The 13623-nt window shown below is 42.2% G+C and overlaps 1 protein-coding gene across 3 annotated transcripts; it reads left to right on the forward strand.

The window, feature by feature from the left end:
• The first annotated feature begins 843 nt into the window (after window positions 1-843).
• LOC117830751 (pre-B-cell leukemia transcription factor 3-like) lies at window positions 844-10173 on the forward strand. 3 transcript variants are annotated; one of them, XM_034709013.1, is made up of 10 exons: window positions 844-1244; window positions 1878-1951; window positions 5274-5500; window positions 5648-5838; window positions 5946-6081; window positions 6267-6296; window positions 7336-7480; window positions 7660-7737; window positions 8208-8288; window positions 9264-10173. In XM_034709013.1, exons 1-9 carry the CDS (start codon window positions 1069-1071, stop codon window positions 8249-8251), a joined length of 1101 nt encoding a protein of 366 aa, XP_034564904.1. In that variant the 5' UTR covers window positions 844-1068; the 3' UTR covers window positions 8252-8288; window positions 9264-10173. The 3 variants fall into 3 exon arrangements, with proteins under 3 accessions (XP_034564904.1, XP_034564905.1, XP_034564906.1); XM_034709014.1 differs by having other exon boundaries at window positions 8208-8287; window positions 9222-10173; XM_034709015.1 differs by lacking the exons at window positions 844-1244; window positions 1878-1951 and adding an exon at window positions 3586-3686.
• Window positions 10174-13623: the final 3450 nt, after the last annotated feature.

Raw genomic sequence — 13623 nt, forward strand, 5'->3', positions numbered from 1 at the left:
TAACCCCTTTCAAAAACAACAAAGAACCCCCGTGTATGGCCGAAAAAATTTCAGGAAACAATATGGGAAAATAACTGGATTAGACAAAGGCCGTCTGGTCCAGCGGATTTGCAAATAATATATTTTATGAATGAATATGCTTAATTTGGAGATGGTGCCCTATTTAATATTGCATTGAAATAAAAATCAAATGCTGTTGATAACGTCGTTTCAATCAGATTTTTTTTAATTTGTAGTGATCCAACTTTCTTTTTTTTTTTAGCAGTTGTCACGTACCCCTTGCAGTACTCCCAAGTAACCCAATTTGAGAATCACTGAGTTAGTATCTGATTAAAAATAATTAACAAATACGATATCGTTTCAAAATTTGAGAAGTAATGTAAAGAATCAAAATATGAAAAATTGAATTAATTAAAACAGCAAATCGAATTTAGACAATGTGACTAAATGTGAATTCAATAAAATCAGCAAAAATCAATTCAATAGGAATAAAATATAAGTGAAGATGTGCAAGAATTGTACTCAAATTTCAATCAATGAAATTAGTTGAACATTAATTTAGCAAAATGGCCATAAAAAAGATAGAATAATAAAATGAATAAATGAATAAATGATACAAAATTACATCATATAAAACAGAATACTATTACATAAACAAATAAAATAAAATAAGTTACATAAATGTTTTATTCATATCATTTTTGCTCTAAATAAATTAATAATAAAACCTCCCCCCTACTAGATATTATACATCGTTATTATCATCATCCTCATCATCACTATCCTCTCACTGCTGGGTCAGGACTGTAGAAGTGAAATTGGGGAATGCAGCGCGCGCGAATGAGACGCAGCTGAGCAGTCTTCAGTGTTTGTGCACAGAGAGGAGAGCAGACAGCAGCCTCCCTCAGTGTGCAGGCTGATAAATATCTGAACACACCTCCAGAGGAATGTTTCACACATGTGGGCTCAGCTTCAGTCTTTCCTGAGCAGTCACCCTGTCTGGACTGAAGCTGCTCTCTCTGCTGGACCTAACATCAGTTCATCTTCTGCTCCTCTGCAGCGGCGGACATGGAGGACCAGAGCCGGGTGATGCGCGCTCTGAGCGGGCTGATTCTGTCCGGGCTGTCGGTGCCTCTGCCTCACATCCAGGACGGATCAGATCGGGAGAGGGAGGAGGAGACCGGGAATGTTCTGCATCAGATCACGACCATCACAGAGCAGAGTCTGGATGAAGCGCAGTCCAAGTTCGTATTTCTCTTCTTTAGTCTTTTATTAAGATGGATGCAAATAGTTTTACAGATGAAGCTTTAAGGGAGCTTTGCACTGATAACAGTTTGGTGTAGCTCTGGTATCATGCATTAATGAGAAGTTTTGAATTTGGCATCTCTAATCACAAATGTTAATGAGGTTAAAGTGGACTAAAACCTGCAGGTTCTGTGGATGATGGCAGGTTGGTGCTGCATTTAAACCTCTCCACACATTCCGTCTTTTTTTTTTTTTTTTAACTTGAACAACCTGTGATTTATTTTTCGCTCCACTTTATTTCACTAAATAATGCCATTAAAATCAACACAGGGTGCAAACAGTCACACTGAGGAATGATGAGGAGTCATGCAGTTATTTTGTGATGCAGTGCTGGTATAATATTTTGAAATCAGTCCTTTAACTTTCCCCTTACCAGCTGAATCACAGCCTATCTTCAGCGTCTGAAGGTGACAGAGCAGACTGAGTAACAAAAATAAGACTCCTGTTTCACCCCTAAGTCTCATCACCTCAACCCTGGAGAGAGTTGAATGTATTTTATCTGTCTGCATTAAGCAGACTGTTGAGTTGAAGAGTTGAATCTGATGTTTGTATTTTCTGCTGTGTTTCTGCAGGAAGCACGGGTTAAACTGTCACCGGATGAAACCTGCTCTCTTCACTGTCCTCTGTGAAATCAAAGAGAAAACAGGTGAGGGGTTTACCTTCTCTTCATGTGGTCCACCTTACAGAGACGAGTCCTGCATCACTCCTTCACTCTGCACACTCCTCTGCTCTGGGTGGATCCAATCTTTGATCAGGGATCACAGTGAGAGGCTGAGTGATGCTGTAGGTCTCTGCTCCTTTACATCTTAGAATAGCCTTTATTTGTCATTGTCAGGTGTTCAATGAAATTAGAAGCGCTGCTCCTGAAGGTGAATGTGATAGATACAAATAAAATAAAACCAGGTACAAAATATGTATAAAAGACAATATATATATAGAAATAATATAAAACAAATGTCAAATATATACAGTCAGGTAGGGAGAAGAGGTGTTCCTGGTATTGCACTTGAAATAAATATTATTGCACAGTTATAAACATAAATATTGCACATGAGTGGATTGTTTATGTCAGCTATTTTTGGGTGTTTAGAATTGTGATGGCTCTTCTGGGACAGTGCAGTAACATGGTAGATGAATTAGACTTTAGGGTAGTTTTTTTAATCCCTTCATCAAATATAGAATATTTCATTTAAAGCAGCTGAGAGGATCTTTCAGTTTGTGTGGAGGTTGGTGCCCCCTGTGGACAAAGTATGTCATCCCATATCGAGATCTGTGGATCTAGATTTTGTAATCTTTAAATGCTTGAATCTGGATCACGTTGGTGTGATCCAGGTTTTCTTTGAAAAACAGAAAAAAGATTAATATGATTCTAGATAGTAAAAGAGGGATTACAGATTCTCGGTTATTTTATTTACATTTTTTATCTTGTTCGTAATCCATATTTGAATAACCACATTTCTAGATTTGATTCAGAAGCTTTAAATGTATTACTTTAGAAGCACCAGGGTCAGATAGAAGAAGCAGAGATCAGTAAATGTTCAATCATTCTGTGTTCAAATACTGAAGAGCTTAATGACGTTTAATCTGGAGAAGTTGTTTACGTGCATGTGTTTCTGTAATTCAGATAACTTACACTGAAACTGACAGATCTGGAGGGATCTTTTAATGTGAAGGAAGGTGACGAGGTTGCCATAGCTAATGTAGGATCACATGACGGGCAGCAGCAAGCTCTTGCTAGATACTCAACACTATAAGCTCATGAACATGTTTGTAATGTTTCAGCATCTAATCACACTGTCCATCAAGGCTGTTCATCTTTTCCCTCTGAGTGCTCACCAGTTCACACTCTAAAGCTAGTGAAACAAATTTTATTGAGCATGTTGAGCTCTGGGCCGAGGCTCACCTGGTCTCTCTTCTGCACTGAGAGAAGTCTGTGTTAGTCTATCACCATGTAGTTCATGAAATATGTATTTAAGTGAGTAACTTCATCTCACTGACTCAGTCTTTCATCCAGTGTGTAATTCCTCTCCTCCTGTTATCAGAGCGGGGCAGCGTCAGCGTTTGGTGCTGCAGCAGAGATTAAATTATACTTGGAGATGTTGCTGCTGTGATTCAGACGGAGGAAGAAGCTGGATAACAAACTGTTGGGCCAAAAACAGCTGATGCATGTCCGTGTTTCCTCTTTCTCTAATTTCCCTCTGTGACTGAATACACCTGCAGGTGCTCCACTCAATCACTGCACCTGTGTGTGTGCGTGTGTGTGTGTGTGTGAGGGGGAGGGGGGCAGTGAATGAATTCAGGGTCTTTATTAAGAGCGCCTTCCCTCTGAGGATAAAACATATGCATTAAACCAACAGAAATGTTTCATCTGCAGAAGCAAAGTGAGTTTCTGAGCTCTGACACGCAGCGGCCTGACCTCGTGCTCTGCAGGAACAGTTCACACAGCAGAGTCAGAAGGCGTAGAAGACGTAGCTAGACATACAGAGGAGACTTTAGTTAGCAGGAAGGAAGAGGACTGATTGTGTGTATTGCACGTTGGATAATATATCTTGCACCAGAAAAACATTTTGCATCAGCAGAAAAGAGATGATTGCACAGAGCGAGAAGAGGAGTGAAAGTAAGCGATAGCACAAAGACAATCAGCCTCTGTGTGCAGTTTGCATGTTCTCCTGTGCATGCATGCAGGGTTTCCCTCTCAGGCTTCCTCCCACAGTCCAAAGACACTCATCAGGTGAATTAATCTCTCTGAGTTGCCTGCAGGTGTCAGTGTGACTGGTTGTCTGTCAGTTCTCTGATCGGCTGGTGACCTGTCCAGGGTGTGCCCTGCCTCTCACCTAGTGACAGCTGGGTTCAGCTCTAAGTGGGATGAGCTGCAGAGGATGATGTTGTTTTCATGAACTTTCCTCTCTGCTGGCTTCAAACCATAAAACTGATCTTTGTGCAAATCCAGATTATCAACTAATTAAGTTCATGTGCATGGAATAAATTATGTCGTATAGCTTCCATTGTTTGCTGAAATAAGAAGCCACAAATATAATACAGAATTTAGACTCTCCCTCCAGCAGTCTCTGAGGAAGAACCTCTCTGTGGTTTTCAGAGTCTGTAAACATCTCAGAGAGAGAAGAGGCAGGCTAATGGTGTATGCGGTGTGTGTGTGTGTGTGTGTGTGTGTGTGTGTGTGTGTGTGTGTGTGTAATCATTCTGTCCACTCCAATGTGATGTGAGGTCTCAGACGCAAACAGCTGCTCTTTCTGTAGCCAAGCCGACAGATATTAAAAGAGACAACCTGCCTACTGCCACTAACCTGAGTGTGTGTGTGTGTGTGTGTGTGTGTGTGTGTGTTTGTGCGTGCATGCGTGGGTGGGTGTGTGCGCGTGTGTGGGTGTGTGTGTGTATGTGTGTGTGTGTGTGTGTGTGTGTGTTGCAGAAGGTGCAGAGTAAATACATCTCTGCTCACTGTGTTTTCTCTCCTCACCTGATTATCCTCCTCTCTTTCACACACAGTGTGTTTCTCTGTGTGTGCATGTATTTCCTCACGTGCATGTTTGTGTGCATGTGTGTGTTTTTGTGTTTGTGTGTGTGTGCGCGCCAAAGAGCACAGGTTGCTCTGTATGCTGCTGTAGTAGTACTGACATAAACCAAGAGCTTTGCCTCCCATCCTGAATTCAGCAGACTGTCCTCTGTTACTCAGAGACCTGATTCAAAAACCTCTCTGAGGCACATCTTTGATATTTCAATTAATTATTTTGTTCCATTCAGAGGTTTGTAAACCTTTGGGTTGTCTTTACACTGACATTTATTTTCTTATTGCTTTGCTGATGGTTTTTGAAAATTTGTTAATATTTGTGTAAACTACTCATATCATCCACAGAGAATGTAACAGTCCAAGACTTTCTCAGAAATGTTCTCTCTAACTCAACACATGCAGTAAGATCAGTCTGTAATCTTTGTTTCTGATTGTCGTTCAGGTCTCAGTATCCGTGGCGTCCATGAAGAAGAGTCTCCTGAAGCTCAGCTAATCAGACTGGACAACATGCTGCTGGCTGAGGGAGTGTCGGGGCCGGAGAGAGAGGACGGAGCAGCGCTGGGAGGAGCGGGCGGAGCGACTGAAAACACCATTGATCATGCCGACTACAGAGCCAAGCTGACTCAGATCAGACACATCTACCACGCAGAGCTGGAGAAGTACCAACAGGTGAGCGGATCAAACAGACATCTTATCCTCTGGACTCAGATCTCGGACTGAGGCACTCTGACTCTTCAGCATCAAGATCAACATTTCAAACTCTTCCGTCTGTTTGAGCTCCACATGCTTGTCTCTCTGTCTCTGATGTTTCTGTAGGCCTGCAGTGAGTTCACCTCTCACGTGATGAACCTGCTAAGAGAGCAGTCTCGAACTCGACCGATCTCACCCCGAGAGATCGAACGCATGGTGAAGATCATCCACCGAAAGTTCAGCTCCATCCAGGTCCAGCTCAAACAGAGCACCTGTGAGGCCGTCATGATCCTGCGCTCCAGGTTCCTCGATGCCAGGTGAGGCACAGTTATACCTTTCAGTTTTATTTAAAGAATACTCCTCAGGTTATGAAGTTTGAAACTGTTTTTTAAAGATGGAGTCACGTCTCTTTTCTTCTTTGAAGGCGAAAAAGAAGAAACTTTAGCAAACAGGCCACAGAGATCCTGAACGAGTACTTTTACTCTCACCTGAGTAACCCGTACCCAAGCGAGGAGGCCAAAGAGGAGCTCGCTAAGAAGTGCAGCATCTCTGTTTCACAGGTGAGACAGAAAAAAGTCACAAACCTGAAGCATCCCACATCTTTGATCAGATTGTTTTAGTTTCTGATCAGTTTGTTGCCTCCTCACTGCGTAGAATCTTTATTTAAATCTGTTCACATCTGATGTTTAAGGTTTTTAAAGGTTTGTGAAGTGAAGGTTTCCATCACTCTCTTTTCTCCCCTCAGAGCGGAGGCAGCTCCATCACCGTCTCTCAGGTACGTCTGAATCTTTACTACTACTATCTTACTGTTTGTTTGTCTTTTCATCCATCTATCCATAAATGCATCCATCTATCCATCCATCCATCCATTGCTGCGTCCATCCATCGATCTATCTTTACATCTGTCCACCCATGCAATGCATCCATCCATTCATCCATTCATCCATTCATCCATCCATCCATCCATCCATCCATCCATCCATCCATCCATCCATCCATCCATCCATCCATCCATCCATCCATCCATCCATCCAGCCTTCCTTCCATCCATTACTGCATCCATCATCCATCCATCCATCCATCCATCCATCCATCCATCCATCTATCCATCTCTCCAGTGATTTAAGAACTTACATTTAGGAAGTCCATCCGTTGTTTCAGCACCACGGAGAGCACTGTGTATCAACCAATCACAGCACAGAGAGGCGGCTGAAGTTCCACAGTCAGAGTCAGAGAGTTAAATTCACCTGCAGAGATGATCATTAATGAGGCAGACTGGAGTTAAATCTTAAACTACACATCCACCTTTACCTCTACACGCCATCACTCTGCCTCCACCTCCTCCACCTTCAGATCAGCTGCTGATCGTTCCACATTCACTTGTCTTCTTTTGTTGATAAGCTACCGACCGTATAATTCTCCAAAACAACTGTCAGAAAGGCAGAGGAGGAAATATAATGCCAGGGAGAGCAGGTTAGTAAATGTCACTGCACACACACAAAGGTCACAGCTCGACACACACACACACACACACACACACACACACACACACACACACACACACACACACACACACACACACACACACACACACACTGATACATGCACAGCGGCTGGTGAACTTTAACTGTCGTGTGTAGTTATAGTCCGTCCTCAACTGCTCCTTGTGTGACCTCAGATACTCCTCAACCCTCAGCCTGCATGCTGAGATTAAGATAAAGAATAAACTGAATAGTTTTACTGTGTTTGAGAAGAAGTTGAATGTGTGTTCATATGACACTGAGAGTAAACTCTTCTTCTCTGTGTTTTTCCAGGTCTCTAACTGGTTCGGGAACAAGAGGATCCGATACAAGAAGAACATCGGGAGGTTTCAGGAGGAGGCGAACCTGTACGCAGCGAAGACGGCCGAGTCTGTGGCTCAGACTGCAGCTGATGTTTCTCCTGACACACCTCACACAGGTGAGAAGATCATTGATGATGTTTAATGGATTAAGAGAGATCTGAGTCCTGAATCCTTTTTTATTTATTTATTTATTAAATGTTAGTTTTGTCCAATAAAACATGTCAGTGATCATGGAGGGTACATTTACTAAAGGTCACATCCCTGTAAAGTGCACATGTCTCTCCTTATGTCTCAGGTTTCCAGCTGAAAGATGAAGATTTCCATCTGGATGCTGCTGAAAACAAAACCTGCCTGTTAAGCAACATGTTCACAGGTACCATGTCTTTAAAGGACATCCTACACCTCTGCATGTAATCAGGGAGAAATATCACACACGTACCATTCAGTGAACACAGATCTCTGATCCCGGTCCATCCTGATTCCAGCAACACGATTTTTGACGCACCCTTGGGTCGATATAATTTCATCATCTGATAGACTTTCTTAACAAAGTTTGCTTTGAGACAGCAGCCCATTGGTTATTATTCTATGATGACAGAAGATGGCGTAATCATGTCTCACTTGGCCAAACTCCAATTCTCCAATGTTTTGGAGACTCAAGTGGACACTGGAGGAACTCCAGTTTTTGAACCTCAGTGTTGTCTTCATTTCTCAGCCGCGATGGTTGCTGGTTATGCGTGCATCTCTGCAGGCATGCTCAGAAAGTGATCTTTGCATGTGTTTTTAGAGTCACCATTATTGCTTCGAATCACTCCAATGTTTTTCTTCCTCTTTCTCGTCCAGGTGGATTCCTTACACCGTGCTATCAGTCAAACAGGTTACAGTGACCTCAGATGTCCTCTATACCGTCTTCATGGTCAAAATGTGAGTAAGTAAATAAAACAAGACGTCTGTGTTGCAGGAATATACTAAATAAATCTGAAAGCAGTTTCAGTCGTCTTCATGTGATATCATGCAGTCACTGAGCCGACATGTCAGCAGATTCACTGACGCAGCACAGAGGGGAATAAGGTCACATGATCTGATGCACACAGACAGCACCATGTCATTTTGGTTCTTACAGAGCGCCATGTCTCGCCCTCGGCTGAACAGACATTAAACCAACGTCTGCAGATCCTGTTTAGTTTTCTGTTCCTGATGTTTAAACTAAAGCTTCTTATTTTCACCACAGAAAAGTTTAGCTTCTTTTAGTGTGTTGTTTTGGTTTTTAGACTGTAAACTACATACTCATCAACTCTGTCTCTGGATGCAGGAGGCAGAAAAATAATCTAAGGAACAGATTTTAACTAAACGCAGCTTAAGAGTTAGAAAGGTATGGAATAATGCATAAAGAGTGGGTGGTAATGCAAATTAGTATCCCAACAGGGTGAGCAGGACCTTGATGTGAAGCCCAGTAGCTCCTCAGGCTGCACTCACATCTGTGCCCGCGAACTGTCATTATTTCCCCACTCTCAAGACCAGCCTGAGACCACACTAAGGTTTTTACCACTGGGTCAACAGGCAGGGGGGGAATGAGCAGACTACTTTCTGTGGAGTGATCTGATATGAAGTGTGATCAGGTTGTTCCTGGTGTCTCTTTGCTCATTAGAATAAATCACTGTTGTGGGTTTTCACCAATAAGAATCAAGTATTTTACACAGCTGGGTAATAAGTCTCTGTTAAAGCTGCTGGAGTCTGAATGAGAGTTCACACGTTCAGTTTCACATGTTAATAACACGCTCTGTGTCTTTGTGTCTCTGTCTCTGTGTCTCTGGGTCTCTGGGTCTCTGGGTCTCTGTGTCTCTTGGTCTCTGGGTCTCTGGGTCTCTGTGTCTCTGTGTCTGTGTCTCTGGGTAACAGAAGCTGGTTTGATGCTCTGAGAGCTCCATGAATGAAGGATGAGCCAGAGAACACTGTGATACCTCAGACTGACCTCTGACCTCAGCTCAGTGTCAGCATTGAACACATATTTTACCTTTTCCAACTCCAAACACCTGCTGAGCTACCTGACAGACTCTGACATGATGCCAAACTCTGAATGGACCTTCAGGATCAGAGGATGTTGTTGACTTTACTCTGAGGTAATAACAGAGATGAAGATTATATTCTTCTGAGAGGAAAGACTGACATTAAACCAAAGGATGCTTTGAGGTAAATAAAACAGCTCCATTAATAAAGCATTGTTAAAATCTCCCTGGTTTTATAAATTAAATTTGTCATGAGTTGCTTTTGTTAAGATTTGTTTGTTGTTCTTCCTGTGTTTCATGTGTTCTTTATTCCTTGTGTGTGTATTTTCTCTTGTGTTTTTTAGTTCAGTCTGTGCTTCCTGTTTTATTTTAGATTACTCCTTCTGTGTCTGATTTAGTCTTACCTCCTGCCCGTGTGTGTTTCCCTCCTCTTTGATAGCACCCTGATTATTTTCACCTGGGTCACACCTGTGTCTTCAGTGTGATTTCTAATGTTTCCTCTCTGGTGGATTTAAGTTTTTGTTTATCTCTAGTTTCTTTTGTTTATTAAAACATTTTATTTAAGTCTGCATTTTGGGTCCTTCTCCTTTTGTTGAGGTCTGATTTGTGACAAAACTGTTGTAAATAATGACGACATTTCAAAATAATGAGGGACATTTCAGATGCTAAATTTTTCAACTTTAATGTCTGAATCAAACATGTGTAAGCTGACTGTGTTGAATCTTTTTAAGATGTGAATATCGGTGTCTGTTTTCCAGTGAATACTTGTTTTATCTTATCACATAAAGAACTTTATAACCTCAGTCCTTGGTGTCATCAGTTTGTATTATTATTATTATTGTTATTATTATTATTATTAAACATATTAACCTGTTGTTTAAATACTCTGACTCTATTCACCCTTGGATCTTTAGATTAAAGGGACAGTTCAGGTTTTTTGAAAAGTGGTTCCATGAGGTACTTATAAATAGTAAATGTCTGTTCTTTGGTTTCAGTCTGTTTTTCCAGATGGACAAACAGGAAGTGCAGAGTTTCTGTCTCTGTTAAACAGAGTTGTGCATCATCTGCATACAGTCGTATACGATGTATTGAAAATAATGATGTCCTGACAAAGAGTCTACAAAGAGAAGCGAGTACAGCCCAGATTTTCCCTTAGAAGCTTTTCAGACCACGAGAGCTTTATAACACAAACTCTGCAGAACAAAATTCTCCTGACCTAGAAATGTTTGTTCCCATTAGGCTCTAACAGGAAGATTCAGGGAGCTCACCAGAGACCGTGAGAGTGTGGTGATGATCCAGATAATGTGAAATGTGTTAGCAGATCTGTGTGGCACTCTTTATGGAGACTTCAGAAATGAGGAGCTGTGTTAACCTCACACAGGATTAACTGTTTATTTCTCCCTGTTTTACTTTAACTCTCAAACTGGGCCTGAGGCAGAACAACACGAGTCTCAGCGGGATCAGATCTCTGCTGCAGCGTCAGGACGATGAGGTCCTGCAGGGAGATGCTGCTGTAAACTGGCACCGTGCCTCCTCTGCTCACGTCTGTGAGAGTCTGGCAGAGAACAGTCTGTCTGAAGCCTCGGCAGTGATTCAGCCCTGTGAGCACACAAGATGAGGAAGAGGATGAAGAGGAGAGCTGACCGGTCTCTTCAAACCTCCTCTGCCTCGGGTCATGTGATGAAAGAGAGAGAGAGAGAGAGAGAGAGAGAGAGAGAGAGAGAGAGAGAGAGAGAGAGAGAGAGAGAGAGAGCAAGACCAGCTTCATCTTCAGAGTCTGTGAGAGGAACAGATGAGACCTCGGGAGCAGGAGGGTTCAGATACATGATGACAGAGAGGAGTGAGATCCATCCCACCACAGCTCCTCAAATCATTGACTCAGGATGATTCATTCTTTGCTCTGTGTGTCGGTCTGTGTAGGTTTTATTCTGTGCACAAATATAAAATGTACATTTAGCAAAACTCCCTTTTAATGCACTTAAAAAAGCCTTATATGAATACAGCTCCTACAGTCTGGCGTACGAATGGCTGCACATTACCACCTCAAAGAAGGATAACACTTTGCCTCGTTTCTTCTTGTTTGCCCTTGCTCCAACACTTTCTGCAGACTCCTTAAATATCAGAGATCAGTCCACGGTCCTGTGCTTCAGTCTGTGAGGTTGTATACTGATATACGTAACATCAGTTTTGCACATGCATAGCTTTACAGTCACTCACTGGAGACCTGAGAGCTCTGTGAGGTCCAGAGTTTCATCTGATCTGATTCAAGTGAGACCGATTACAACTGTCTATGTTATACGGGACAGATAACAGCATCCATCTTTACATTATCCATACAGCTTATCCCATTTGAGGTCACTGGAGTGTCATTGGACAAGAGGTAGGGTTACATCTGGACAAGTTGCCATCATAGGACATATGTAGAGACAAACAGATGTTGCTTTTCGTTTCCTTTTAACGACTAATGGCAATATTTGGTTTTCTTAACTCTGACCTGGATCCTTGACCAGGTGTTTTTTATATTTCCACGATGATATCATCGTGGAAATTGGAGAGGACCAAGAATGAAGAATCTCTGTTTTGACACAACCCATGATTTTTTATTTTTTTTTGCAAGACCCCACCAGGCTGAGCCGTAGCACTGACGCATCCAGCATGGATATTTGTCACCTGATGTGGTTTCATAAATATGAGATTAAAGAGTTCTCTTTAACCCTTTACTGTTTTACCTCATCAGACCACCTCTCACTGTATCCTCTCTCTGCTCTCCTCCCAGCATCATTTATTCTGTATGGAGCTCCTGGTCCTGGTCTCTGAGGTGATGATGGGGATGATGAAGGGCGGGGGTCTCTGTGAAGAGCCTATCAGTCAGCGTACAGAGGAGCTGCCCCATGAATCTCATTAGAGCTTGTCAGCTCCTGCTGCAGCTAAGGCGTTCAGAACGAGCGGAGGGACACTTTGACCGGATTAAACCTGTTGGCTGTTTCACATTCATCATCCAGAGTCAAGAGTCTTCAAACCTCAGCTTTAACAGAGACATCAGAAGATCTTTAAATAATAGAAACACCTCTGGACAGATGCTCAATGAGACTCAGTTAAGAGAGTTTACAAATGTAAAGATGGTTCATATTTATACATCCTGCAGAGAGCCTGAGACGCTCCTGATGGAGGGCTGAAGGTAGATCATAGTCCTGATCCTCATTCAAACATGTCTGAGGTTCATAATTACAGCTACAGGGTGGGTTGAGGATGCTTCAGGAGGCTGTGGATCCCTTCCTCCTCTTCCTCCTCTTCCTCCCCCTGCTGTAGGATAAGTCCCCCTGCTCCTCTAATGCAGTCTGACACATGGTAATAACAGAGAGAGGTCTGTCCTGTCCTGTCAGCCCCTCACAGATTGGATCTCTCTCTCAGACGGGGGGGTAATTTTCTCCTGCTGAATACATCTCAGTGAGGCGGTGTTCAGGTTCAGGAGAGGGAGGAGAGGAAACTCAACATCCCTCTCTACAGACTCAGACGTGAATTTAGAGCAAACAGTCTGAGTATGAGGAGGTGAATATCTTCTGGTGATGATTCTTATTGAAACAAAGACAGATCGATCCTGTTCTCCTGATGTTTCTCACTTTAGATATATTTCATCACCTTTCTTGTGATTGTGATCTGTAAAAAGCTTAGCGCGCAGTATCACTCTAAAGCTCCATGCTGTACTTCCTCATGCTGAACCCACAGTTTGTTTATTATGACCCTGCTTCTGTTTATGCTGCTTCTTGTTTACATGATTTACACTAAACTGACTTCAACAGCACTTCAGTTTACTCAGCTCAGTGTGTATTTGAGTAAAAGGTGTCACAGACTCTTTTTTATGTTTGTTTAGAGTCATCAGACTCGGTCCTTCCTTCAGATAGTTTATATTTAACACAACATTCAAACAAACATGCTTACATTAGTGAGGAGGCCTTTTATGAACTGTAAACAGAACATCTGCACCTCCCTGTGGCAGAGAGAGGAACTGCCTGTGTGAATGTTGGATGTGCTGACTTTGATACAACACTGTATTCTATATATTGAAGATGTGAGCCTTTAATAGCAGGTTCTCTTACTAGTTATAGATGCTAAGACTTTCAACTTTGAGGTCAAACATGCATTTTTCAATTTCTCATGCCAGATTTCCAGAGGCTTTAAAGTTTGTATTTCCCTCTTAAGATTATTTCAGGTATTACTGGAAAATATAATGGACTGGAACAACATGACTGAAT

Source organism: Notolabrus celidotus, chromosome 19, assembly GCF_009762535.1.
Source record: "Notolabrus celidotus isolate fNotCel1 chromosome 19, fNotCel1.pri, whole genome shotgun sequence".
In the NCBI taxonomy this organism is placed as follows: Eukaryota; Metazoa; Chordata; class Actinopteri; order Labriformes; family Labridae; genus Notolabrus; species Notolabrus celidotus.